Source organism: Canis lupus, chromosome 6 (assembly GCF_048164855.1).
Source record: "Canis lupus baileyi chromosome 6, mCanLup2.hap1, whole genome shotgun sequence".
NCBI lineage: Eukaryota > Metazoa > Chordata > Mammalia > Carnivora > Canidae > Canis > Canis lupus.
Window position 1 is genome coordinate 45,075,643 of NC_132843.1, and position 26,162 is coordinate 45,101,804.

Below are 26,162 nucleotides of genomic sequence, written 5' to 3' on the forward strand. Positions count from 1 at the left end.
AGGAGGCATGTTGGGAGGCATGTGGAAATCCAGGACTGGACTGTGCAGAGCCTGGTGTGACCTGCTTAGCTGTTCAACGGAATCCAGCTGTTACACGTCATGAGCACATTTGGACTTTAGTAATATGCTTCGGGCTGTTGGGAGGAGGACACCCAGAAGAGACCAACAGAGGATGACGCAGTGGCAGGGAGAGAACATGGGAGTGGGGGGTGAAGTCCCCGGGAAGGACACTGTGGGATGTCAGGAGCACGAGAGTCTGGACCGGTTCAACTCTGGACTGAAAGGGGCAGGGTTGGGGGTGTATCTTCAGGAAGAGATGCTGAATAGCATTTACATGAAGCATCTGAATTTTGTTGATTTCTACCTTTAATAGATGTCTTTCAGAATCACCTCCCCACAATAACCTCACATTTGTCCCCAAACACACACATACTGTAATCCAGGTGTCCTGCTGGGTGTGGGGGGGAGTCGGGCAGGTAATGACCAGGCCACTTGGTCAATGCATACAGCGGCAGTGAGGCACAGACCAGGGTGACTCACACTCTACCAAGGGCTCTCAAGGACTTCTCCAAGAACAAGGGGTAAGCCAGGGGGAGCAGAGCTCAGGTAAAGGTGCCCGCATCTCAGTGGCAGGCAAAGAGGTAGATTCATTACCTGTGTTTACAGGGGGAATGGATTGGTCCTGAGAGACTGTGGGGATCTGCACATAGAAATGGGAACAAAGCCTGGAATCCTGGAGCCTGGCTCGCACAGTGAGAACATGCCAACACCACAGACATGAGACATAATCTCATGATTATGAGATTTTGGGTAAATATCTCCCCAAAGATCCCCCCCCTTTTTAAAAGTATTTATTTATTTGTTCACAAGAGACACACAGAGAGAGGCAGAGACACAGGCAGAGGGAGAAGCAGGCTCCCTGCAGGGAGCCCAACGTGGGACTCAATCCCAGGACCCCAGGATCATGACCTGAGCTGAAGGCTGACGCTCAACCATTGAGCCACCCAGGTGCCCCTCCGTGAAGATCCCTTTTAAGCAACATGAGGGTCTTCTTATTTTAAGGGTACACCCTAAAAACTTCGCCATTCCTTGCCATGAGGTTTTTTTTTTTTTTTTGAAGAGCCTGTCACATTAAGTGCAAAAGGTTAAAGTCATAAACCAAATTAGCCTCTCTCCTCTCTCTGTAGGATTTTTGACCTTCGCCCCCATGCCGACCCCTCTGCCCTTCCTAATCTCTGGGCTTTGTTCTTGGAGATGGCCAATGGTATGGCTGGGAAGTGGGGTGGCACACATCATGCCCAGCAGAGGACACAGAGCAGAGAGGATCTGGTCCCCACTGTGATCTGGCCCCTTCTGCACTTGCCCCGTTAGCCGTCCAGGCATGGAAGGCAATCACAGCAGCGCTGGGGAAGCAGCCCATGTAGCATGAGGGCGAGGTCACAGGTAGCTGGACAAGCCCTCACATCCCCACAACGCCCCCCTCCACGGCCAGGAGCCCTAGATTATGGCTCATTTGTAAATGTTCTGTAGGTCTGTTGTGAGGATCAGCTGGGATGACAAGCTCCTAGCAATCCATAAGGCACCCCCACGTGAAACAGTTGGTAACGTGCCCGGGTAGGGGGCTGATCCCAATGGAACCGTTGGAGCAGTGGGTGCAGTGGGCAGGGTAGTCAGGAGCTGAGAGTCTGGAGCCAGAGTTGACCCCTCTGACCTCAGGCACAGGATTCCCTGTGACTCAGTTTCCTCATCAGTAAAATAGTGATTTAAATGGGTTAATCTATATAAATGTACTACACATGTGTTACAGATTGAATGTTTGTGTCCCCCCCAATTCAGAAGCTGAAACCCTAGCCTACAGTGGGGTCTGACTAGTCAGGAGGGTGGAGACCTCATGAATGGGATGAGTGCCCTCATAAAAGCCCAGAGAGCTCCCTCACTCTTCTCACCACATGGGGACACAGGGAAAGCTGGCAGTCTATGAACCAGGAAGCAGGCCCACACCAGACACCAGATCTGCTAGCATCCTGATCTTGGATTCCACCTCCAGAACTTTCTGTGAGAAGTAAACATGTGCTGTGTAAGCCCCTCCCGACCCAGTCTGTGGGGTTCTGTTGTAGCAGCCCAAGCAGATGAAGACAGCATGCAAATGTATTATGTATATAAATGAGTTAATCCATGCAAACTATATATGTATTATGTATGTAAATGAGCCAATGTATGTAAAGCACTTAGTACAGCACTTAGCACAGTTAGTACTACATCAGTATTAGTGACTATTATCATTATGGCAAAAACAGGAATGCTCTCCCTTTTTTAGCAGGGATGCAAAATACCAACACTGAGTCAGAACTGTGGAGAACAGTTCAAGTGGCTCTCGGCAGAGGAACCCACCGGTCCCCACAGCTACAATAGCTCACGAACCTGCTTTGTGTGTATGTACAGATGACTCTGTCTCCCTGTCTCAGGTCTGCTCTTCCCCCGGGAGGGGAGCGTTACGCACATACCAAATGGCTCCCCAAATGTCCAACTCTCCCCTTCCGCCACCTACTTACTGTCACCAGTACTGCCATTTTATTACTAATCAGCCAAGATCTAGCTGGAAAGGGCTTTGTGCTGCTGGGTGTCAGCACTGCCACCTGTGTGCCAAGTCCTCCCTATGGTCAACAGCCACCCCCTGAAATGAAAGACTTCCCAGCTCCCTAGAGCACCTGTGAGCCTTGGGAGGCGGCTCTGGTTCCCCCCCAAGGGGCTAGGGCCACCCTCTGGTTACCACGTCTGTAGAGGCTGCTGCCAACCAGGTCTCCCTCCCATGGGCTGAGAAGGGTATGGCCTGTGTTGGACTTCAGCACAGCTCCCCTTAGGGACTGGGACTTTGAAGGTGAGACCCAGAAGTCCAGAATGTGTTCATTCCAGAGCACAAGGGTATCTTGGGGAGGCTCCCAGGGTGGAAAGGCTGGGCCCTCTTGTCTGAAAAACAAAACAAAACCCTGTATGGACAAGGAGCAAAGGGTGGCAGAGAGAGGAAGCTGGCAGCCTGAGGGAAGGATGTCTCTGGGGCCGACAACTCATTTGACAGCAGGTCTTACAACCTGAGATGCACATGGCAGATTTCCTTGGGAGGGGGAGAGTGACAGGTTCACCAAATTTGCATTTTCCCAGAAACGAAAGAGTTCCTGAGAACCTGCATGAAGCAGGAGTGAGATGTGTTAAGCCTCCATACTCTGTGAAAGCCTCACACAATCCATTTTCCTTCTTTGTCCTTTCTTGAACATAATTAAGAACAGGAGATAAAAAGAGGATTATCATGCTGTGATCTCTGATTTTTAAAACAAGTATAGCAGCATAATTAAAACAAAGTAATACCATAAGTTACGTTTTCTTTCTCAGGAAGGAGACAGAATGGCAGGTTGTCAGGCCCCACATCACACACAGAGCTCCGCCAGCCTTCCTCCTCTCTTACCAGAAGGGAAGCTCTTAAGTAAGGCCAGGTCTGCATCTTGGGAACGTCTGGTTCTCCTTCCAAGAGGGGAGGCTGCAGTAAGCAGATGCTCCATGCACCAAAGTGATGGGCTCTGTGAGTTCAGATGAATATGTACCATGGAAGGTGACTATCACACAGCCCCTTCCTCCATAGTTCACGGTCTGATGGGGATGCACACACAGCTGGTGGTGGGTTATGGGAAAAGCAAAGAGGCTGAGAGCTGCCTCTGGCAACCCCTCTTGAAAGAGATCTGCATTCTTCCTCAGACTTCATGTCCTACTTAAAATCTATGAACCTGTTCAGCTTTTCCGCTGACTGAAGATGAATACATATGAATACCAATTACTGATATTATTCAAGTGATCTGGAAAATTCTAGAAATCTAAAATTAAAAAAAAATCCCATGTCTGTTTTGCTTACATTGCACAGCAGGTGTCTCCCCGACAGTGCCTGGTGCTCCTGTGTGGGCTCAGAATGTTTGTGAATAAGTGAGGCCATCTCCATGCACTGTGTTTCACAATGAATGCAATCTTAGGAGGGCTAACTTGGCAGCCTGTTCATTCTGGCCAGGAGCTCCCCACTGCTAGGGAAGTAGGATGGCTGTGGTGAGCCATGGTGGGAATGGATAAAGGGAGAAATGAACATTTTCATAAAGATTAATGTGGCTGAAATCCAGGCATTTCTGGGCAACATTTTTTCTAGGAAGGAAGGAGATCATGGCCAGCGTAAACTAGTAGATGTGAGACTACTTATCTAGAATCAGTGTGTCTTGCAAGCTGGAGCTAATTCACGTGTCCATCTCCTCTGAGAACCAAAAGGATGTCAGTGCTCCCAGCATAGCAATGCCCAGGTCCTCCTCCAAGGTCTCCAAGACCTCAGATTTTCTTCCCAATACCCATTGCCCCACTTCACTTCCTGGGTTAATCTCTGCCTGGAGGCTTCGCTCTAAAGTGAATACACACATTGATCTTCTCCCCTAGAAACTGCTTAATGATTGTGAAATAGTGGTCCACAACATGAACTCCCAAAGAAATCCTTATTTCAAAAGCACATAGTAAATGCTCAATAAATATAGTCTGGGTCCAATACAGGGTTTGAATTCATGGTGCATCATCCCCTGTATCAATGTTTCCTCTTAAGCAGCCATCCATGCTTCCTGCGGATCACCCATAAGTGGAGGGCGGCAACCTTCATTTGTCTACTTCTTGTAGGGTAGCAATGTCTTCTACTTGGAGATGCTCCTCCTCACGCCAACCCTGACGATGTGCCAGTGGGAGCAACCACTTTCTTAGCCCCTATACCTGACACGGGCCAGCCCCAGCCCTTGCCTGGATTTTGAGCTTAGGGTCAGAGAAGATCAGAACCTGTCTGGTCTGGTGGGAGCTGTGAGACATGACAGTTGAGAGTTGTTAGCAGCTGGATGAGGCAAAAGCTGGTATGACCTGAAGAAGAATGAAGCCAAAATGTGGGAGGAAGCACATACAGGAGACAGAGGGAAAGAGAGTCCTGAAGCGCATAGCATACCCTCGCCCCAGGACTCCCTGACAGCATGGTCTGGTTCCAGGGCCACCAATATCCCCCCAGTCATTTCCAGCTTCTGACAGTTTGAGTGCTTGTCACTTGAAACTAAAAAGACTTCTACTTAATACAAAACCCTTTCGTTCTTCTTTATTCCCTTCCTCCCATCCCTATTCTAGACTGTACCACCTGCGAGTACACATATTTTGCAAGATTGACTTCAGAACCTGACCCGTCACGGATGCCAGCCTCCCCTCGTAACAGGTGTATTCTCAAAGGAAAGGAGGCTAACACTGGGACTCTGGAAGGTAGTAGGGCTCTCCCTCACTGGCCCAAGCAGAGCAGAGACTGCACAGGGGATAGCAGAGCACAGCCCAGAGTGGGAGCCGGAATTCTGTATGACCTTGAATGAAGCCCCTCACCTCACCCCACCTTGGAGGGGGACAGTACAACTTTCTGAGCACAAGCTTTCCACAGAATTCTCTCTGCAAGCAGAGGATATGTGCGTTCTCCTAGGAAAGAGTCTGTGTGACTACAGATGCTTTGTATGCCACCGTGACTCATTCATACAAACTAATTGCAGGGGAATTGAGGTAGTACATCAGTGTGTTAAAAAACGAAACAAAAGTACATTCTTTCCTGCCTGCTGCACTATCAGTTGTCATCACGATGCAATATGAATCCTGTAGGAATATTATAGTGTACTCAGTAAAAAGGAGCAAGGGAGAAAACTCACTGGGAAGCCAATTATCTTGCACAAATTTCAGCCTTATCTGCCATGATAAGCCAGCACGGTGATGATAATAATAATAGGTATTTTTAGTGTGCGTTATCTACTTACAATGATTTTTAACTCTTTTGAATAGCAATTTCCGGGATTCTTAAGGGCAGGGGCATTTTGAACTCATCTGTGTATCAGCAGAGAGACCAAGGCATAGAAGGTCCGTGATGCATGCCTTATCAATCAACTGGTGAATAGACACGTGGGTGAGAGCATGGTGGGTAAATGAATGACAGATGAAGGAAGCAAAATAGAAGAAATAATCACTAAATGAAATCACTGTACTCTGTCTATATTTTTTATTTATTAAAGAAAGAGAGCATGCATGAGCCGGTGATGGGGCGGGGGGTAAGAATATCAAGCAGACTCCCCGCTGAGTGAGGAACCCAATGCAGGGTTCAATCCCACGACCCTGAGATCATGACCTGACCCAAAATCAAGAGTCAGACACCTAACCAACTGAGCCACCCAGGCTCCCCTATACTCTCTCTATATTTTTAAAAGACTTTATTTATTTATTCATGAGAGACATAGAGAGAGAGAGAGGCAGAGACATATGCAGAGGGAGAAGCAGGATCCCTGCAGGGAGAGCCCGATGTGGGACTCGATCCCAGGATCCCGGGGTCACACCCTGAGCCGCAGGCAGATGCTTAAACACTGAGCCATCCAGGTGTCCCTACATGTAATATTTTCATAAAGAAATGCCACCCTTCATCTACCATTTGGTTTCACAGTTGTAAAAATCATGTAGGAAAGGTAAGAAAAGTGCTTCATTCTTTCCAATTATGTACCATTTTTTCCAGATAATTTTGCAATTTTCCCTAGCATCCTCCAAATGTGATGATTTAAAGTTTTTTTTTAAAGATTTTATTTATTTATCCATGAGACACACACACACACACAGAGAGGGGAGGGCAGAGACACAGGCAGAGGGAGAAGCAGGTTCCCCAATGCTGGACCTGATCCTAAGACCTTGGGATCGCAACCTGAGCCAAAGGCCACCGATGCTCAACCACTGAGCCACCCAGGCATCCCCCGCCATACTCTATATTTTAATGTCTTTCAGCTCAGCAGATTCTACCTGCTAGGCATACAGCTAAGCATTTGGGAGCCATGAAAGCAGTGTAAACTCTCACACAGATAAAAGACTGTGCAGGAGACACAGTACACCATGAAGGTGCATAAAGCGATAAGTGGTTAACAAGAAGAATTGTGCTGGGGGTAGGACATGGCACAGAATGAGGATTTACCATGTTAATACAAGTGTGGCGCTCAGAACAGTGCCTGGCACAAGGAAATGGCCCATCTCTGGTGTAATCAGAAGAGAACACTGAAAACAAGATGTAGGGTCTCTGCATGTGCTTGGAAAAGCTGCCACCCCTGGTAATTCTCTTGTCCTCCCTGAATCTCAGTGGCCCTGTCTACCAGCTGGGGCAGCTCTCCCCCACATCCTCCCCACTGCTCACCTCTCAGGGCCATGCTGAAGGTCAAGGGAGAGGATCCAGGTGACAGCAGCGGTAGGCCATCACACACAGATATGAAGGATTAGCATAGGAGAATGGAGACCCAGGTCATGATTCCATCCTTCCCTTCATTCACTTGTATGACGATAAGCTTATATGTCTGTTTGGTGGGACCAGGGTACCCAAATGTTTGGTCAAACATCATTCCAAATGTCTCAGTGTTTTCTAGGTGAGATGACATTTAAATCAGTAGACTGAGTAAAGCAGATTATCCTTCACGTCATGGGGGGTCCTCGTCCAATCAGTTAAAGCCTTAATAGAAAGTTGAGCTCCCTAGAGGAAGAGGAAATTCTGCCAGCAGACAGCCTTTGGACTCGGAATGCATCTCTCCCCTGGTTCTCCAGCCTGCCAGCCTACCCTGAGGATTTTGGACTTACCACCCTCCACAAATGATCTTTTTCTATATGTATATGTCTATTGTATGCATGTACACACACACACACACACACACACACACACACACACACACATCCTGTTAGTTCTGCTTCTCTGAGAACCCTAATATACCTTCCTTTTACTGAGCGCCTGTGTAGTGCTCTGGATTCAAAGGGAGACAAAACAAATGTGACCCTGCCATCAGGAAGTCTATAGTCAACAGAGATCCACAAAACATTGAATTATGGAGATCCGTCATCTGAATGGTAGTAGATAGAAAGAAGAGATAGTTGGAGCCCCTAACCAGGGATCTTTCCCAAGGAAGTGGCATTTCCGTGGTATCGAGAGGATGGGCAGGAGCCAGCCAAGCAAAGACTGAGAAGACCTGTCAACAAACAAGCTTTCCGGGGGAGGCGCAATCTCGGCCTTTTGCTTCCTGCATCCACTCCTCGTGTAGCGCCTTACTACTTGTAACCAGAGCAGCCAGCCAGTTTCAGGGCTGTGTGGCCGGGGGTGGTCAGAATGGCTTCATTTGTCCCAGGAGTCTTTTGAGGGTGCTCCTTCTTCCACTTTTTACGAGTAGGGGATGGAGTGGGAAGCAGTCAGACCCATCAGCCCTGCTCTCAGTTCACCCATGAGGTAAAGCATTCCCAAAGGCTGTTACTCTTCTTTCCCAAAATCAGCAGCGGGGTGGTGGGGGGCATCTGGCCAAGCTGCTAAAGGAAATAACCATTGGGAGGGAAGAGTCCCTTTTTCCCTGCAGAAAAGTCATAGGGTTCCATAGAAGGCTTCCCGTGTCGAGGCTCAGAGAGAAAGAGCTTTGTGTAGTGATGATGACTGTAGGTGTGTCTGCAGGTCACAGAACGGTTCCATACTGCCTGACCCTGTTCTCACCTGGCCCTGGAACACACCTGTGTCTTTCCTAGTGCCTGGCCCCCGCAGCTGCTCCATGACTACAGCTGAACTAAGCTCACCACATGGTCTCCATCCTATGCTCCAGCCTAAGGGCTGTGCCCACACATTCTCACATCCATGTGGGGTCTTAAAGGCAGTGCAGGTGGTGCTGCTCTCGGGTGGGGGTGGCGAAGCATTTATTATGACCCTCACCCTCCACCCCCACCCCCCACCCCAGGGGGTAAGACCCAGCAGCATCAGGATACAGCAGACAAGAGCGCTTCTTCCCTTGGTGTGCCAGCAGGCTCACAGTCCGGAATGAGAGAACTGAATCTGCAAACCTAAGAAGCTAGTGCTGGGAAACAGAGTCTGATTTTTACCATCATAGGTCTCAGCAAGAAAAAGTCTCTGACTGGCGACAGCTGGTGCAGTGCTCCATTAAAGAATCCACCAAATATTTCATTGTTGCTGGTAAAGGATCTCAGCTCCCACTGGACAGTATTTCTAGCTGAGTAGTTGGCTGTAGCAGACGGAGAGGACAGGAAATGAATTCGAAAGGAATTTCGCCTCCAGCACTAAGTGCTACTATCATGGTTCTATTTCTGGTGTTTCTCTGGGAAGTCAAGTACTCAAATTCAAAGCCAGAATTGAGAGGTCAGTGTTGTGGACTACACCTTTCCCAAATTCCTATGTTGAGATGCTAATCCCCAGGAAATGGTATTAGGAGGCAGGGCCTCTGGGGTAATGAGGCCATGAGGGTGGAGCTCTCTCAATGGGATGAGTGCCCTTATAAGAAGGGCTGAGAGTGCTTTCTCTCCCTCTCTCTTCTCCCATGTATGGTATAAGATGACCACTGCGTGCACGCCAGGAAGAGGGTTCTCACCAGACACCTGATATGCCAACACCCCAGCCCTGGCCTTCCCAGTCTCCAGAACTGGGAGAAATTTTTCCTTTCAGCAACCCACTCTCTGGTATTTTTGTTTGTAGCCAAACAGGCTTGGATGGTATTACACAACACAGCGAAGATGGACGCATAAAGCATCAGAATGAATGGGGAGTCAGAGGACTTTTCATTCAGCAACTATTTAACAATCAAAAGGAAATCATCGAAAGAAAAATCGTTTGCCTTTAAGAACGCAGCAGAAGGCTCTCCCCCCTTCTAAGGATTTATTTCAGTTCAATGAAGCATTAGAAAGGAATTCAAGTGTTTTGTTATTTGAGTCACTCAGGACATAGGAATAGCATTTCCTACTCAGAGGCACAAAGGAAAACTTTCTAATTAACTCAGTAGTTTGGACTCATCATTTTTTTACAAAACATTACTATCAATGCCATTTTAATGGGACAATTATAGCAAATCATGATTAACTTTCCTGGCAGCCATTAGCAAGAGAAAGACATAGAAAGATAAGATGCGAGAGATGTTAGCTTGAAATATACCTACTATTCCCATTCTCTTGATATCAGTAATTGTGCTAAGCCCAAGCAAAATGTGGGTTTTGGACTAAGAATGATCAAAAGCCCTATTCTGGCATTATCATCCATCTTATTGCCCTTTGGTTAATTGAGAACGTGGCATTTATTCCAGAGAGAATTCCCTCATTTTATCTTGTGCTTTCATTCCATAAATCAGGATGCTAATGAGGATTACAGGTATTCTGGGAGGCCCCAAACCTATCTAATTATGGTCTAGGTTCCTACTCTTTAAGAAGTCCTCTCAGAAAAATCACCTTCCTCTTTCTCTTTTTCTACCCTTGTATGTCCATATGTATCCACACACACTACCATCTCCATCATACCTTAAAAAAATAACCCCCTCCAAAAAAAAGCTGGTAAAATTGAGGATAAAAATCACAAATTGGGGAAAGATTAATAATCCTTCATTCAAATTATGCCTTAAAATCTTTATGACCAATCATCTTCTTAAGTTAAAACTTCTCTCTTCTTCCACATAAATGGGTTGATAAGTTACTTCAGCTTGTTGGGCCTCGGTTTCCTAAGATTCCGGAGGAGAGGATCTGATGAGCCCGTCTTTGAGAAGCTTCCTTAGTGAGGAGTGTCAAGTGCACTTGCTGTCTGCCACGGTGCCAGCACAAGGCAGCATCTTCTCACAGAGAAGATGGAGTAAGTGAGGCAAGGACCGCTGGGGTCTTGTCATTCGGACGTTCTCGATGTTTCTGCCTCCTCTGCATGGCATTCATCATGCAGGATGGATCCCACACTGTGCCCAACACCCAGTCAGAACCTCCCAGGCACTAACCAAAATTATGTGGAAATGTTCAATGTGTCTTGAGTGTCCCTCATGGAAACTGGCACTGAAGGCATACAAAGATGGAAGGAACATGATTCTCTTCTCCCCAGAAGCTTACAATCTAGTGAGGGAAACCGAGAAGGCTATTTCACTTGGAATGTAAGGAACTGAAAGCTAGCTTGCCCACAGATATCTCTTCTGCAGCAAGCTGTGGAGATCAGGGTCTGGAGGACTTCACTTTCCTGGAGCTTGAACAGAGGGTTTCAGAAGTCCCCTGATCCACCTAAGATAGGCAGAAGTTCAGAGAACTGGAAAATGAGAAGCTCTATGAAGAAAATGGATGTAAAAATCTCCTCCCCTGTCTGTGCTCTGAACACTACAATAATGGACCAAGACATAAGAGGTTAACTCTGGGCTGCAGGACCCAACTATTCCTCCCTACGTCCGGAGAATCATTCATTGGCTTGCTCTTTATAGATATCCTGGGCAGAGAGAGCCCCAAATGGAGTATTTTATATATGGTAATGCACCCTCCTGTCTGAAATCAGATCTAATGAAGCTGAAATGTACTGCTTACCCTTCTAGATTTCCTTCTGATAACAAAGACAACAGAAAATCACCTCCATACAAGTTGATCAGCAGTTTTAAAGGCAGTCATACTATTTATGAAATGCAAAATGGCACCCCACTTTCTTTTTTTTTTTAAGATTTTATTTATTCATGAGACACACACACAGAGAGAGAGAGAGAGAGAGAGAGAGAGAGAGGCAGAGACACAGGCAGAGGGAGAAGCAGGCTCCATGCAGGAAGCCCGATGTGGGACTCGATGCCGGGTCTCCAGGATCACTCCCTGGACTGAAGGCAACACTAAACCGCTGAGCTACCGGGGCTGCCTGGCACCCCACTTTCTTTACACGTGTTTTACAAGGACTCTTTCTGTCCAGTAGCCCTTAATGGAAAATATTTTCTAACACTACCCTCTTGTTTGCAAGTGTGAAAGCTGCTAAATTCAAGAGTGACATGGCAGGAGGTGTAGACAAAAGCACCCATGACTGAGGCCATTCAGATTGGCTCCAGAAACATCTCAGCCCTTGGTGAAGCCCTGGGTGTCTGGCATGGCACATGCTTCACCTGCCAACGGTGGGAAAGGCACTAGGACCGCATGGAAACCTCTGCATGGGGTCAGGGGAGGACCCTCTCAGGGGAAAGAGTCCAAACTTTTTCAGAGCAAACCTCTTTGCTCTTCAAATGCAGACTGGAGGAGGGGTCAGAATAAGAAACAAGGAAGGACAGAAAACCAAACTCCAAGGACAGGAGCTTAGCCAACTCAAGCAAAACCAGCAGAACACAGAAAGGAATATCTGTAATTAGGGAGCAGAAGGTCACATGAGTTTACTCCCCAGAAGAGCTGACAACTTAATTTACAAAGCCATCAGGCCAGCCGTCCTGATAAATTATTTTGTACTATTTATGCAGTATTATTTATGCATTTCCCCTACTCCCGCCCCCCTTCCAGCACAGGGAAATAGCTCACGAGTCACTCTCCCCATCTGTAGCATTTAAGGATGGAGTAGTCACTGGTGAGTGAGTAGTAGAATCTGGAATCTTCCATCACATTTGAAATTCTTCATTTTATATATACTTGAATGTCAAAGGCTGGCTCAAGTCTTTCCCATTCTCTCCAACAGAGCTTCAAGATGAGGAATGATGGAAATGATAATGAGGAATTTGACAATTTGCATACTATTTAAATAACCTGGACCTTGGCAGGCTGGAAGGCATAAAATTCTCCTCCATGTAACCTGGCATCACTTCCTGAATAACATAATACACCAGCCATTTCTACTTGTTGAATAAATAACAGCTACATTAGGATCTTTTAAAAATCTTATTTTAATCAAATTTTTCTGTCTTGTTTTTGTCTTGTAATCAGAATGTCAGTTGAACAAATCTTGGCTTCTTCTTCCGTACAGTGTCACAGGGTTTTAATACGGGCAGACATCATTTCACTGTGCTTCACTTTACTGCACTGCACAAACATTGCATTTTTTGCAAATTGAAGATCTGTGTCCATGCTGTGTGTCCAGTAAATCTACTGGCTCCATTTCTCCAATAGCACCTGCTCACAGCCCATCCATGTGTCACCTTTTGGTAATTCGCACAATATCTCAAACTTTCTTATATATTCATTATGGTGATCTGTGATCAATGATCTTTGTTATTATTGTAATTGGGGCACCACTAACTGTGCCCATATATGGCGGCAAACTAATCAATAAATATTGTTCTGACTGCTGCACTGACAGGCCATCCCCCTTGTCTGTCTCCCTCTCTTCAGCTTCCCTATTCCCTGAGGCACAGTAATATTGAAATTAGGCCAATTAATAACCCTCCAATAGCCTCTAAGTGTTCAAGTGAAAGAGAAGAGTTGCATGTCTCTCACTTTAAATCAAAAGCTAGATGTGATGAAGCTGAGTGAGGAAGGCAGGTCGAAGCTGAAATAGGATGAAAGCTCTTACATCCAAGCAAGAGCCAAGCTGTGACAGCAAAGCTAAAATTCTTGAAGGAAATTACAACTGTTACTCCAGTGAACACATGAATGATAAGAAAGCAAAACAGCCTTACTGCTGATATGGAGAATGTTTCAGTGGTCTGGATAGAAGATCACACGGCCACAACATTCCCTTAGGCCAAAGCGAAACCCAGAGCAAGGCTCTGACTCTCGTCAATTCTATGAAGGCTCAGAGAGGTGAGGGAGCCGCAGAAGAAAAGTCTGAAGCTGGCAGAGGTTGGTTCGTGAGGTTTAAGGAAAGACATCGTCTCCATAGAAGTGGAAGGTGAAGTAGCAAGTGCTGCTGTAGAAGCTGCAGCAAGTTATCCCGAAGATCCAGCTAAGAGAATTTTTGAAGGCTGCCACACCAACCATGAGACTGCAATGTAGACCAAACAGCCTTACACTAGAAGAAGATGCCATCTAGAACTTTCATAGCCAGAAAGGAGCCAATGCCTGGCTTCAAACCTTCAAAGGACAGGCAGACTCTCTTGTTAGGGGCTAATGCAGCTGTGACTTTAGGTGGAAGCCAATGCTCATGGGCCATTCCAGAAATCCTAGAACCCTTAAGAATTATGTGAAATCTACTCTGCCTGCGCTCCAGAAATGGAACAAGACCTGGATGTGGCAACACATCTGTTTACAACATGGTTTACTGAAGATTGTAAGCCCACTGTTGAGACCTACTGGTCAGAAAAAAGATTTTTTCAAAACATTACTGCTCACTGACAATGAACCTGGTCACCCAAGAGCTCTGATGGAGATGGACAACGAGATTAGTGTGATTTCATGTCTGTGAGCACAACATCCGTTCTAAGCCCTTGGATCATGAAGTAATTTCCACTTTTCAAGTCTTATTTTTGAAGAAATACATTTCATTAAACTATAGCTGCCATAGATTGTGATTCCTCTGATGCATCTGGGCAAAGTAAATCAAAAATCTTTCGGAAAGTATTCACTGTTCTATTCCATTTACTCTAGATGCCATTGGGAACACTTGCGATCCATGGGAAGACGTCAAAATATCAACATTCACAGGGGTATAGAGGACACTGATTGCAAGTCTCAGGGATGACTTTGAGGGGTTCAAGACTTCAGGGAAGGAAGTCACTACAGTTGTGGTGGAAAGAGCAGAGAATTAGAATTAGAAGTAGAGTCTCAGGATGGGACTGGCTGGCCACAATCTCATGATAAAACGTAAACGGTTCTGATGAGCAAAGAAAGTGGTTTCTTGAGATGGAATGTACTTCTGCTGAAGGTGCTGTGAAGCTCCTTGAAATGACAATGAAGGATTTAGAATATTCCATAAACTGAGTTGATAAAGCAGCAGTAGGGTTTGAGAGGACAGGCTCCAATTCTGGAAGAAGTCCAATCTGGATCTGATGCTATCATACGGCATCACATGCTACAGAGAAATCCTTCATGAAAGGAAGAGTCCATCGATGAGGCAAACTTCACTGTTGTCTTATTTTAAGAAGTTGCCACGGCCACCTGAAACTTCAGCGCCCACCACCCTGATCAGTTAGCAGCCACCAACACGGAGGCAAGACCCTCCAGCAGCAAGCATTTATGACTTGCCGACAGCTCAGATGGTTAGCATTTTTAAGCAATAAAGTATTTTTCAATTAAGGTATGTATATATTTTTTTTTACACATAACTGCACACCTAATAGACTACAATATGGTGTAAACATAACTTTTATATGTTCTGGGAAACCAAAAAATTCATTTGGTTAACTTTATCATGATCTTCTATCTACTGCAATGGTCTGGAACTGAACCTGCAAAATCTCTAAGGTGTGCCTGTAATAGAATGACTTCGACCACAAAAAGATTTACAAATCTATAATGGAAAAATAGTCTCCGCTAAGAGGCTCACATGGATTTCTCTTTTTTCTTTCTATGATTTGAGCTTACACATCAAACAAGCGAGAGTTTAGAATGAAGCTAAATCTAAACCACATAGGACCTGGTGGTGACACTGGCCAAGTAGTGTGTGTGTGTGTGTGTGTGTATGAGAGACAGAGAGAGAGAGAGAGAGAGCGAGAGAGAGAGCACATATCTTTTAATAGAGGTCAAAATATGCTGCTACTTGGTTTGAAAAATGGTGCTGAATAAAATACAGATGGCTTAAAATCAAGGAATGAAAAGAACAAACAGCTTATCCAGCCAGACAAGCATGTCTATTTAAACAAAAATGTGAGGACTCCATCAAGTTGCCTGCCTCTGGGCTGCACTGCCCAAAGATGGGAATCTCTGGGAATCTTGGGGAAGCACGTGAGAAATGCACAGATGGGTGTGCAAACAGTGATAGGGAGCTACCACATGGACTCCACGTGGCCCTCCCACGCAGACTAGCCTTAGCAGGGCCCCCCAGCAACAGGAAACAGCACTGACATCACAGGAGTTGTGGCTGAGGCTGCATTTTCAGGGGAGCCTCGAGTCCACAGAGATCAGGATACACGCCCCCCCTTCCTTTACGGGGGTGTGCCCAGAGCAGCCAACCTGCTCCCATGCTCTGTGCCCCACTGGGGCACCTACTACGGTACCTGGGACATAGGACCTCTAGATATTTGCCGAGTGAATCGAGGGTGACAAGCCCTCCCCAACCTGTCACAGCTTAATTTTCCATCACTCTTCTTTTTGTTTGCTCCATCCAAGTTTGTGTGATCTTTCCATATTCTATAGAGTCTGTTCTCTTGCTGCTAGCACTTGCCTCTAAGAGTTTTCTTATATTCCCACAACACGATTGGGGGAACACAGGCTGAGTGCTTCTCATTCCACGCCTTGGAGGCATTCCTGGAGCTTATATAGGAAAAAAGGCTCCTTTCCTCCTTCATGCTTCATGGATTTCCCTTCAGGGATTCTTCTGGGAAGAGGAGAATTAGCCAATGTACTGGTGGACTCCCAGCATCACCGATGTGACTGTCACTATTACAGTCTCGCCTTCAAAAGTGCTACACACGGAGGCGTGGTGGCAGAGCCACACGCGCAGTGAGTTAAACAGATAACGTGATTTGCTCTAGAAGCTTGTAATCCAAGACAAAGAGCTCTGACATTAAGCTGTGACAACTAACAAATGAACCTTAAACATGGATGTTAATTAATTGTGCAAACAAATTTTACGAAGAGCGTTTACTGAGTGAGGAGAAGGAGCCATTGTCAAATAGATTAGAGGTATCATTTACATATAAGCTAAATCAATGAAATATAAATGGGGACTAAGCTGCTTTCATCCATTAATCATTTTTATCTATTCATTAAGAATGTCTCTACAAGACCACTTAGTATAGTTTTATGTTACTTGAAGTTATTTTAAGTCTGTAATTCTGACTTTTCCTTAAATCAGATTGTCCTTATTTTGGTAAAAATTGGTGAGATTTCTTTCTTCTTCTTCTTCTTCTTCTTCTTCTTCTCCTTCTCCTTCTCCTTCTCCTTCTCCTTCTCCTTCTCCTTCTCCTTCTTCTTCTTCTTTAGAGAGAGAGAGGGAGAGTGCGAGAGTGCAGCGGGGAGAAGGGAGGGTCTGGTTCCACGCCCAGTGCACAGCCCAACATGGGGCTTGATCTCATAACCCCTGAGATCAAGACCTGAGCCGAAATCAAGAGTCAGATGCTTAACCAACCAAGCCACCCAGGCACCCCATAATGGTGTGATTTCTAAGACTGACTGGAATGATGCACAAAGTTGTAAGTGTGTAAGGACTACCTTGTCGGGCCGTGACTGCAAGCCTAATGCCCAGCACCGTGCCTGACATATAACAGGTGCTCAACAAATATTTGCAGGGTGCCCATCTCAACACAATGTTGAGGTGTTTCCCATGTTGTGTGTATGCCGTATTTCAGCTCCAAGTACATTGAAGTTACCGCAAATTCTTCCATCACCATGGCCTCCCAAAAAGCTTTTGCCTCAAGCAGTGCTCAGTGGCCACAGTGACTCTGGGTAGAGGGTCAGGGGAGCTGCTGGCACCAGCAGGGAGCATGACGGAGAGCCTGCCATCTCCCTGTGTGTCTGCTCTTGGCTGCTCCACCTGTCCTCCTTCCCATCTGTGACTCTGCAAAGGGAAGCAGGTCCTCCTCGACTGGATGAAGACAATTGGATCCCATGGTTATTTTGCTACCACTGCGGCCCCATCACATTCTTGTCTCCACCCCCAAATTTTAAAGGTCATGTATACCTAGTGGCAGCTCAGTGAGACATAAAAAATAAAATGGCTTCATGCTCCTGACTTCTGGGCTTGACTTGGTAGGCATGGGAAGATCTCTTACCCCCTGGGGGCCTCAGTTACCTTGTTCACTAAGTGAGAAGGTTGCTCTAAATAAGCCCATCAGCCTCTTCCACACCTGTGAAAACCTCCCAGGTCTCCTAAGGAAGTCCTGGGGTGGCCAAGGCACAAGAGGTCAGAGTTGAGCTGGGCTTGTGCCCCACCCCCCACCTCAGGTGTCCATAATTAAGTTGCTTCCAGACATTCCATCAAGCTTCCCTACTTCCAACATACAGATTTATAAATAGCACCAGTTATGTTCTAGGTTAAACTCCACTGTATTTCTTAGAGATGTTAGAATGTAAGTTCCGCATCAGAGCTACACTGATGGGAATGAATCTTTCCAAATGGATAAGGACTGCAACTCCTCACTGCAGGGAGGCATCAGGGGGTGGGAGAGAAGGAGTCTGGGAAATGATCCCCCACCGAGGTCGGGCAGCTGGGTGCCCCAGTGGAGCAGACACTCCTCACACAGAAGGCGGCAGGATGGGAGTCCCTACCAGCCTTGTTTCATTCATACACATGGTACCAAGAAGTCTACGATTACTGCTTCCTTCTCAAGTCCCTCCCTCCCACAGTCACTTCCTCCCACCAATGCCCCCACCACCACGCTTGGTCACAGCAGTCATACCCCTGTCACCTTCTGGGACACCCAATCTGAGGACCTCATCCATGACACGCTTCCTCACACACACTCAGGGCTTCCTGCCAGTCCTGGCCAGGGAATGTTCCCCAGCACCCTTTGCTCTCCCATTCAAAGAAGCATAAGGGACAAACCAAGAGAGACTCCTAACTCTGAGAAACACACAAAGGGCTACAGAAGGGGAGGGAGTGGGGGATGCGGTAACTGGGTGATGGGCATTAAGAATGGCACATGATGAGATGAGCACTGGGTGTTAGACTATATGTTGGCAAACCGAATTCAAATAAAATATTTTTTAAAAAAGGAGAAAAATTAATAAGCAACTTTAACGTAATTCAGTGGTTGAGCATGTACCTTTGGCTCAGAGCATGATCCTGGGGTCCCAGGATTGAGTCCCACATTGGGCTCCCCACAGGGAGCCTGTTTCTCCCTCTGCCTATGCTTCTGCCCTCTCTGTGTGTCTCTCATGAATCAATAAGTAAAATCTTTAAAAAAAAAAGTATCTATTTGAAAAAATAATAAAAAATAAGCATGTTTGCAAGCTTTCATTTTCTAATGATTATCATCTTGTTTGTGGTTATACCTGCTCTCATACCTTGCTTATCTTATTTTTTTTATAAATTTTTTAAGGTTTTATTTATTGATTCATGAGACACACACACACACACACACACACACACACAGAGGCAGAGACATAGGCAGAGGGAGAAGCAGGTTCTATGCAGGGAGCCCGATATGGGACTCGATCCTGGGACTCCAGGACCACACCCTGGGCCAAAGGCAGGTGCTAAACCGCTGAGCCACTCAGGCATCCCGCTTATCTTATTTTTAATTCTACTTACATGTGTAGATTAATATCTGGTCTGCTTAAATCTGTTACTAGTGCCCTCCAAACTATTTTGATGCAAGTGCTGGCTCATCCTCCTAGCTGGTAACACAGTTAGTTCAGTCCCTTGGTGACCTGATGTCCTTGTCTCAGAACTGCAGGGAGGTGGGTTAGGGATGGTGCAGGAGAGAACAGGACGACCGAGGCTTGAGGCCCAGGCCTGCCTGAAGATGGATCTACATTGACTCTCTTAGGAACCACAGATAGGACACTGTTCTATGTGCAGGGAGACAGTTGCTTATGTTGTTCATCTTGAGGTATCCTGGATAGGTTATTCTGGGGTATCTGAGTAGGCTAGGTTGCCTAATAATCTCATGTCTTCAAAGTGATAACATTTAATATTTGTTCACATTTATTCAGAGGAGAAGCTGGATGTCGCTCAGAGCGTGAGACAAGGAGCTTACAATGCTAACTCCACTTCATCCAGGACGGTTCAGCTCTGGTACTAAAGTCCCAAACTCCTTAGCAAAACAAAAATCCATGTATACACTTTAAGAAAAGGCTCAGATGGTAAATTTTCTGTTACACGTATCTTAGCACAATTAAAAAGAAAGGAAAAGATGTTAACGCCCTGTAGTTACTTATGCCTGCCCTCCCCGAAAGGCAGCATGCCGACCACCCGTTACTGCCTCAGTGAGTGTCCCCTCAGCGGCTCCCTTCATGAGTCCTTCCCTAGAGAGGGATCCTGATCCAGAGGGTCTTCCCCATGTCCTTCCTGGCTGGTGAGGCCAGGGCAGCCCTCCTGCCTTGTTCCCTGCTTTCCTTTGGGGATGGGAAAACCATCAGCTAACAGCTACCTACCCTGCCACATGCCAGAACATTCCAAGACTGGATACTCTCCATTGGAGTAAGCAATGCTCTGCCCAACATGATCTTAAAGTTTAAATGCCATTGGGAAGGGTAACATAGCATGATACTTTCCCAATGGGGTGGTGAAACTGGGGGCGTGGGGCAGAGACTATGGGAGGAAGCAGAGAAACGGAGAAGATGGAGTGGAGAGCCCCAAACTCCAGAAGGACTCCGAGTTACAGGGAGACTAGAAACCTGGGACAGCCAAGTCTGAGGGTCAAGGGGAAAGGGAATCGGTGACAGGAAGAGCTGGGTCCTCATAGTGGACCAGCTGCCCCCCTCAGCCCAACCTGCAACTTTCCAGAAAGAACCCCGGACAGATCACATCAAGTCGGCAAGGCAGGCGAGGTGGTGTGCCCCATCCTACTTCCAAAGAAAATAAAGAGACACAACAGCCACCTTTCTGGAGCTAAATGTTTTTATACGTCTCAGCTTATTTCCTGAGTGGAGAGCTAGAGCCGCAGTGACTTCACCCAGACACCATGTCAGCGCAGAGTTTGGGAGTGACCCTGAAAACAAAGTTACCCCAAACCCAACTGAGCCGCATCTCCTAATAACATTGGCCTGTTGGCCAGCCTCTGCCTACTGTCTTTTCTGTCTTTGGGTCTTGTCTTCAAATGGTTACAGTTCTGTCAAAGAGCACACAGCTGTTTTTACCTGCCCAAACCCAATCACATCTCCAATCATCTGAATGCCTTCATCTTCTATGCAATGCATGTAACTAAAGAAAGGTTGAGAGTCTTTCCGAGTGAATTTAACCTTCGTCTCCTGTCGTTCTCGCTGTCACCCTCTGGTTTTAACAACCAAACTGGGCTCCCGCTTCCCTTCTTTCCCCTCGATTCCGTCTCCAACGGCAGAGCACCTACCTTGCCCAGGCCTGGTGTGTCCTTCACCTTGTTGACGGCCCGCAGCAGACAGGGAGGAGCCGGGGGAGGGCAGGTCTGCAGAATGCCGCTGAAGCTGGTGGCAAAGAGCGGGGGCTCGGCCGCACAAGAGGTGGAAGGTCGATGCTTCTTCTTCTTCGAAGACAGATTTAACTTCTGGGCAGCTCTGGAAGGAAAAATGCAGAAAAGCGACAATAAGGAGCAGGTGTGGTCCAATGTTCGATCAGATATGCCAGAGTCATATACTCTTCTTTCTCTCCAAGAACCCCCAGTTCAGGGAGCCTAGGTTGCTCAGTGGTTGAGCGTTTGCCTTCAGCTCAGGTCATGATCCCGGGGTTCTGGGATTGAGTCCCACATTGGACTCCCTTCAGGGAGCCTGCTTCTCCTTCTACCTATGTCTCTCATGAATGAATGAATGAATGAATGAATGAATGAATGAATAAATAAATAAATAAATAAATAAATAAATAAATAAATAAACAAACCCCCAGTTCTTACCGAATCCTGCTCATCCTCCGGGTGCTCAGCAGTAGCACCTAGTAGCCACCCAATCACTTATACAGAAGGGGAAAAAAAGCCACACAATTGCATGATTCCGCAATCACAATTTCTAAAGACTTGTTTGAGATCCACACTTAGTTTGAGCGTGGATATGGCTGGTCGTCTTTGGGGATAAACAGCACCTATGAGGTTAATCATCCTATAACTTCTCTGGTATGAACTCAAGTGTGAGAGACCCTATGAGTTATTTAGAAATTCAAACACCTTGTAAAATCCCAGCCAGCCTGATGAAGAACTGAGTGGTGACCAATCAAGGCACACTATGTGTGTGGTTGTGCAAGAAAAACACATGGCCCTGTACAGCAGGGAAACATAAATCAACCTCGTTTTTGAAACATAACACCAAATTAGAAAAAAGTCCAGCCAGGGTGTATGGTGCTGAGACTATGGGCTGCTGTGTAGAAAACAGGCTCTCTCTCTGTGCAGGGTGGTCTTTTGATACAAAGTGCAATTCATGGGGTCACCTGGGGGGCTCAGTTGGTTAAGAAGTGTCTGCCTTTGGCTTAGGTCATGATCTCAGGGTCCTGGGATCAAGCCCCATATTGGAATCCCTGCTCAGCAGAGAGTTTGGTGGTTCTCCCTCTGCCCCTGCTCATGCTCTCTCTGTCTCTCAAATAAATAAATAAAATCTTTAAAAAGATGCAATTCATGGGCAAGCACCAGAGCCAACAAAGGTGGCACGGAGCAGATGGGGAAAGGCAGGAGGGAGGTTGCTGGTATCATTAATAATGTCAGTTGTTCACATCATGTCTTCTACTGTACAAATGTTCTGCAACACTTACAACACCATGTTCCTAACTATAGTGGTGGCGGCGGGTGGGGTGAGGTGGGGGGAAAAATCAGGGCAAGGGGCCACGAGGCAAAGGCATTGCTGAGACTGATACATTCACCTCTGGATTAATTCTTGGCATTTTCACAGTACACTTGTGTTGGACAAATTCCAATTGCCTATTTGAATGGTATTAAACGTCTGTGCTGCTGTTTAAGATTCTATTTATTCATTCATGAGAGACACAGAGAGAGAGACAGAGACACAGGCAGAGAGAGAAGCAGACTCCTCATGGGGAGCCTGATGCGGAACTCGATCCCAGGACTCCAGGATCACGACCTGACCCAAAGGCAGATAGATGCTTAACCACTGAGCCCCCCAGGTGCCCCTGAGCTTCTATTTAAAACGACCAGACTACCATGAACAGCTCAAAACCTCCTGATCCATCCATGTCAGTTACATGACGGGTCACCAGGGAAGCAGGTCAAGAAGGCAGAGTCAGGGCAGCCCCGGTGGCACAGCGGTTTAGCGCCGCCTGCAGCCCAGGGCGTGATCCTGGAGACCCTGGATCGAGTCCCACATCAGGCTCTCTGCATGGAGCCTGCTTCTCCCTCTGCCTGTGTCTCTGCCTCTCTCTCTCTGCATCATTATGAATAAATAAAGAAAATCTTAAAAAAAAAAAAAAAAGAAGGCAGAGTCAGCATTGTTTGTACCTCTTCCTGCCCCCAATCTTACAGATCTGGAATAGTTAGTTTAAATTATGTGGCCATAATTATCATCCTCTGACAAATCTCTTGAGCTATGGAATGGCCATTGTGCAAATACAGCAAATGGAATGGCAGCTTCGAAGCTTGTATTTTCTTAGCTGTAAACCTGAAAATCTTTTTCCTGAGAGTGAAATATGGAGGAATGGGACACATGATGAACAAGAGGATGAAGGGTACCCAGGGTCCCAATGCCATGTGCCATGCTTAGGGAGTGCTACAGTCACTGTGCTGTGCCACAACAGACAATGAAGGGTATCGGTTTTCCACAATGTTTTCTTCTTCCAACCAGCAAAACAAAAACACTAGGACTAAACTTTTTTTCATGATCTCATTGCCACTCTTCCTGATGCTTTCCTTCTAAAATGAAAGGCATAAGGAGGTTGTTCAATGACTGGTCCGGTGCATCTCTTGACAGTTTTTCATTGCTTCTTGAGATACCACCACCCGCACCCCCGAAGAACAGGGGCTCATGCAGGGGTGTGTACTGCACTGCATCCTGACACCCATGTGTCTGCCCCGGGACCCCTTGCTGCAAAGCCAGGCTGTGTAGATGCAGGACAGTTGGAGAGATGGGGGGATGAGGATCTGCTGGTAACAGGTGGTGTTCACTCATTCACATTTGGATTCTTTCATGAGATGGCAACAGGACCTGGAGTTGCGGCGTGTGGTTCCCACCCCCTACCAGCTGGGGTTCCCAGTGCAAATGTGGAGAGACAGGGGAAAGACACCAAAAGACAGCTTAGAAAAGGCAGTGGCCTGCTGGCTTCTTCCTTTTTCTTATCTCTACAGTGTGTGCCCACCTGCACCCCACACAGAGACCCCACAGAGGAGGAGAGTGAGGATCCTGGAAGTTAAAGCATATGCAAAGCACTCCCAAGGATATCACCCTGGGGTTCCTCTCTCTCTCCTACAATGCCAAATTTTCACTCTGGAAAACACTGGATCATTCCCAGCAGCATACAAGTGTGCTGCTGTTTAAAGGAAATCTTTTTGTTGTTGTTTTTTGTTTGTTTGTTTTTGTTTAAAGGAAATCTTAAAAGAAAACACAAATCCTCTTCTTGACTCTTTCTGCAGCCAGCTCCCATTCTGTTTCCTCACTCATCTTTGCACAAATCTCATGGCAAGGCTGTCTAAACTTGTTTTCTCTGGTTCCTCTCCTTCCCTGGCCTTGGAGTTCATTCCAGACGAGGGTCCGACCCACAGCTGCCAATGACCTGCATGACCTAGCTCAGCGATGTGATTCTCGGCCCCATCTTTACTGACCCATCAGAGCACTGATTATACCCTTAGCTTTCATGCACTTTCTTCCTGAGGCTTCCAGGACATTTGTGGTCATGCCCTTGTGATTCTCTTCACTGGTTTCTTCTCTTCCTCCCACCCTCTCAGCAGTGGGGTGCCTCAGGGTTCAGTCCTTCGTCCTCTTCATGTCTACACTCAGTCTCTGGCTGTTATCTTCCAGGAGCATCATTTAAATAACATTACAATGCCCGTGACCCCTAAATTTTTATTTCAAGCTTAGACCTCTCCCTAGACCTCTGTATTTATTTATTTATCCAATTACCCCCTCCATAACAATTCCACCTGCATATCTAATCCATGTCTCAAACTTAGACACTAAATTCTTGATCTTTTCCTGAAAAGCTGTGTCCCCTCAGCCTTCCCTCTTCTAGAAAATGATAGTTCCATCCATGCAATGGCCTCGACATCTCTGACTCCTCTTGCTTTCACTTTTCAGAGCCAATCCATCAGGAAATCATATTGGCTATAAGTCCAGAACATGTCTGTGATCCACTGCATCTCACCGCCATTACTGTCACTATCTCTGTCTTAGTCACTAACTCCTCTTGCCTGGGTTTCTAGAATAGTCTCCTAACTCGTCTCCCTTCCTCTCTTGCCCCTCTGCCCCCACCCCAACTGCCCAGGCTGCTTTCCACACCGTTATCAGAGCGGTTCTTTTAAAATATAACTGCTAGGAGGAAGACATAGACATGGCCAACAAGCACATGAGAAAATGCTCCGCATCACTTGCCATCAGGGAAATACAAATCAAAACCACAATGAGATACCACCTCACATCAGTGAGAATGGGGAAAATTAACAAGACAGGAAACAACAAATGTTGGAGAGGATGTGGAGAAAGGGGAACCCTCTTGCACTGTTGGTAGGAATGTGAACTGGTGCAGCCACTCTGGAAAACTGTGTGGAGGTTCCTCAAAGAGTTAAAAATTGCTGCCCTACGACCCAGCAATTGCACTGTTGGGGATTTACCCCAAAGATACAGATGCAGTGAAACGCCAGGACACCTGCACCCCGATGTTTATAGCAGCAATGGCCACAATAGCCAAACTGTGGAAGGAACCTCGGTGTCCATCGAAAGATAAATGGATAAAGAAGATGTGGTCTACGTATACAATGGAATATTACTCAGTCATTAGAAAACACAACCATCCACCATTTGCTTCGACGTGGATGGAACTGGAGGGTATTATGCTGAGTGAAATAAGTCAATCAGAGAAGGACAAACATTATATGGTCTCATTCATTTGGGGAATATAAAAAATAGTGACAGGGAATAAAGGAGAAAGGAGAAAAAATGAGTGGGAAATATCAGAAAGGGAAACAGAACATGAGAGACTCCTAACTCTGGGAAATGAACTAGGGGTGGGGGAAGGGGAGGTGGGTGGGGGATGGGGGTGACTGGGTGACAGGCACTGAGAGGGGGTAGATAGAATGAGCACTGGGTGTTATTCTATATGTTGGCAAATTGAACACCAATAAAAATAAATTTACATACAAAAAAAGCCCAAAACCACAGTGAGATACTTCATATCCATTAGGATGGCTATTATCAAAAGAAGAAGAAGAAAGAGGAGGAGGGTAGGGAGAAGGAGGAGACAGAGAAAGAAAAGAAAAACAACAAACAGTGTGGCAATTCCTCAAAAAATTAAATAATAATTGTCATAAGATTAAGCAATTCCATATCTAGGGATATACCCAAAGGAACTGCAAGCAAGGACTTGAAGAGAATTATACACCGATGTTCATAGCAGTATTACTCACAATAGCCAGAAGGTGGAAACAACCCGACATCAGTGGATGAATGGATAAATAAAATATGGTCTATTCATACAGTGAAATATTATTTGGCCTTTAAAAGGAATAAAATTC

At 46.3% G+C, this 26,162-nt stretch overlaps 1 protein-coding gene across 3 annotated transcripts in view; it reads right to left on the minus strand.

Moving 5' to 3' along the window:
* Window positions 1–26,162, minus strand: part of KIF26B (kinesin family member 26B) — a 442,501-nt gene that overhangs the window by 115,353 nt on the left and 300,986 nt on the right. For all 3 annotated transcript variants that reach the window (XM_072830252.1, XM_072830253.1, XM_072830255.1), the window contains one exon: window positions 20,880–21,063. In XM_072830252.1, coding sequence (XP_072686353.1) covers window positions 20,880–21,063 — 184 coding nt within the window. The remainder of the gene's footprint in view (window positions 1–20,879; window positions 21,064–26,162) is intronic.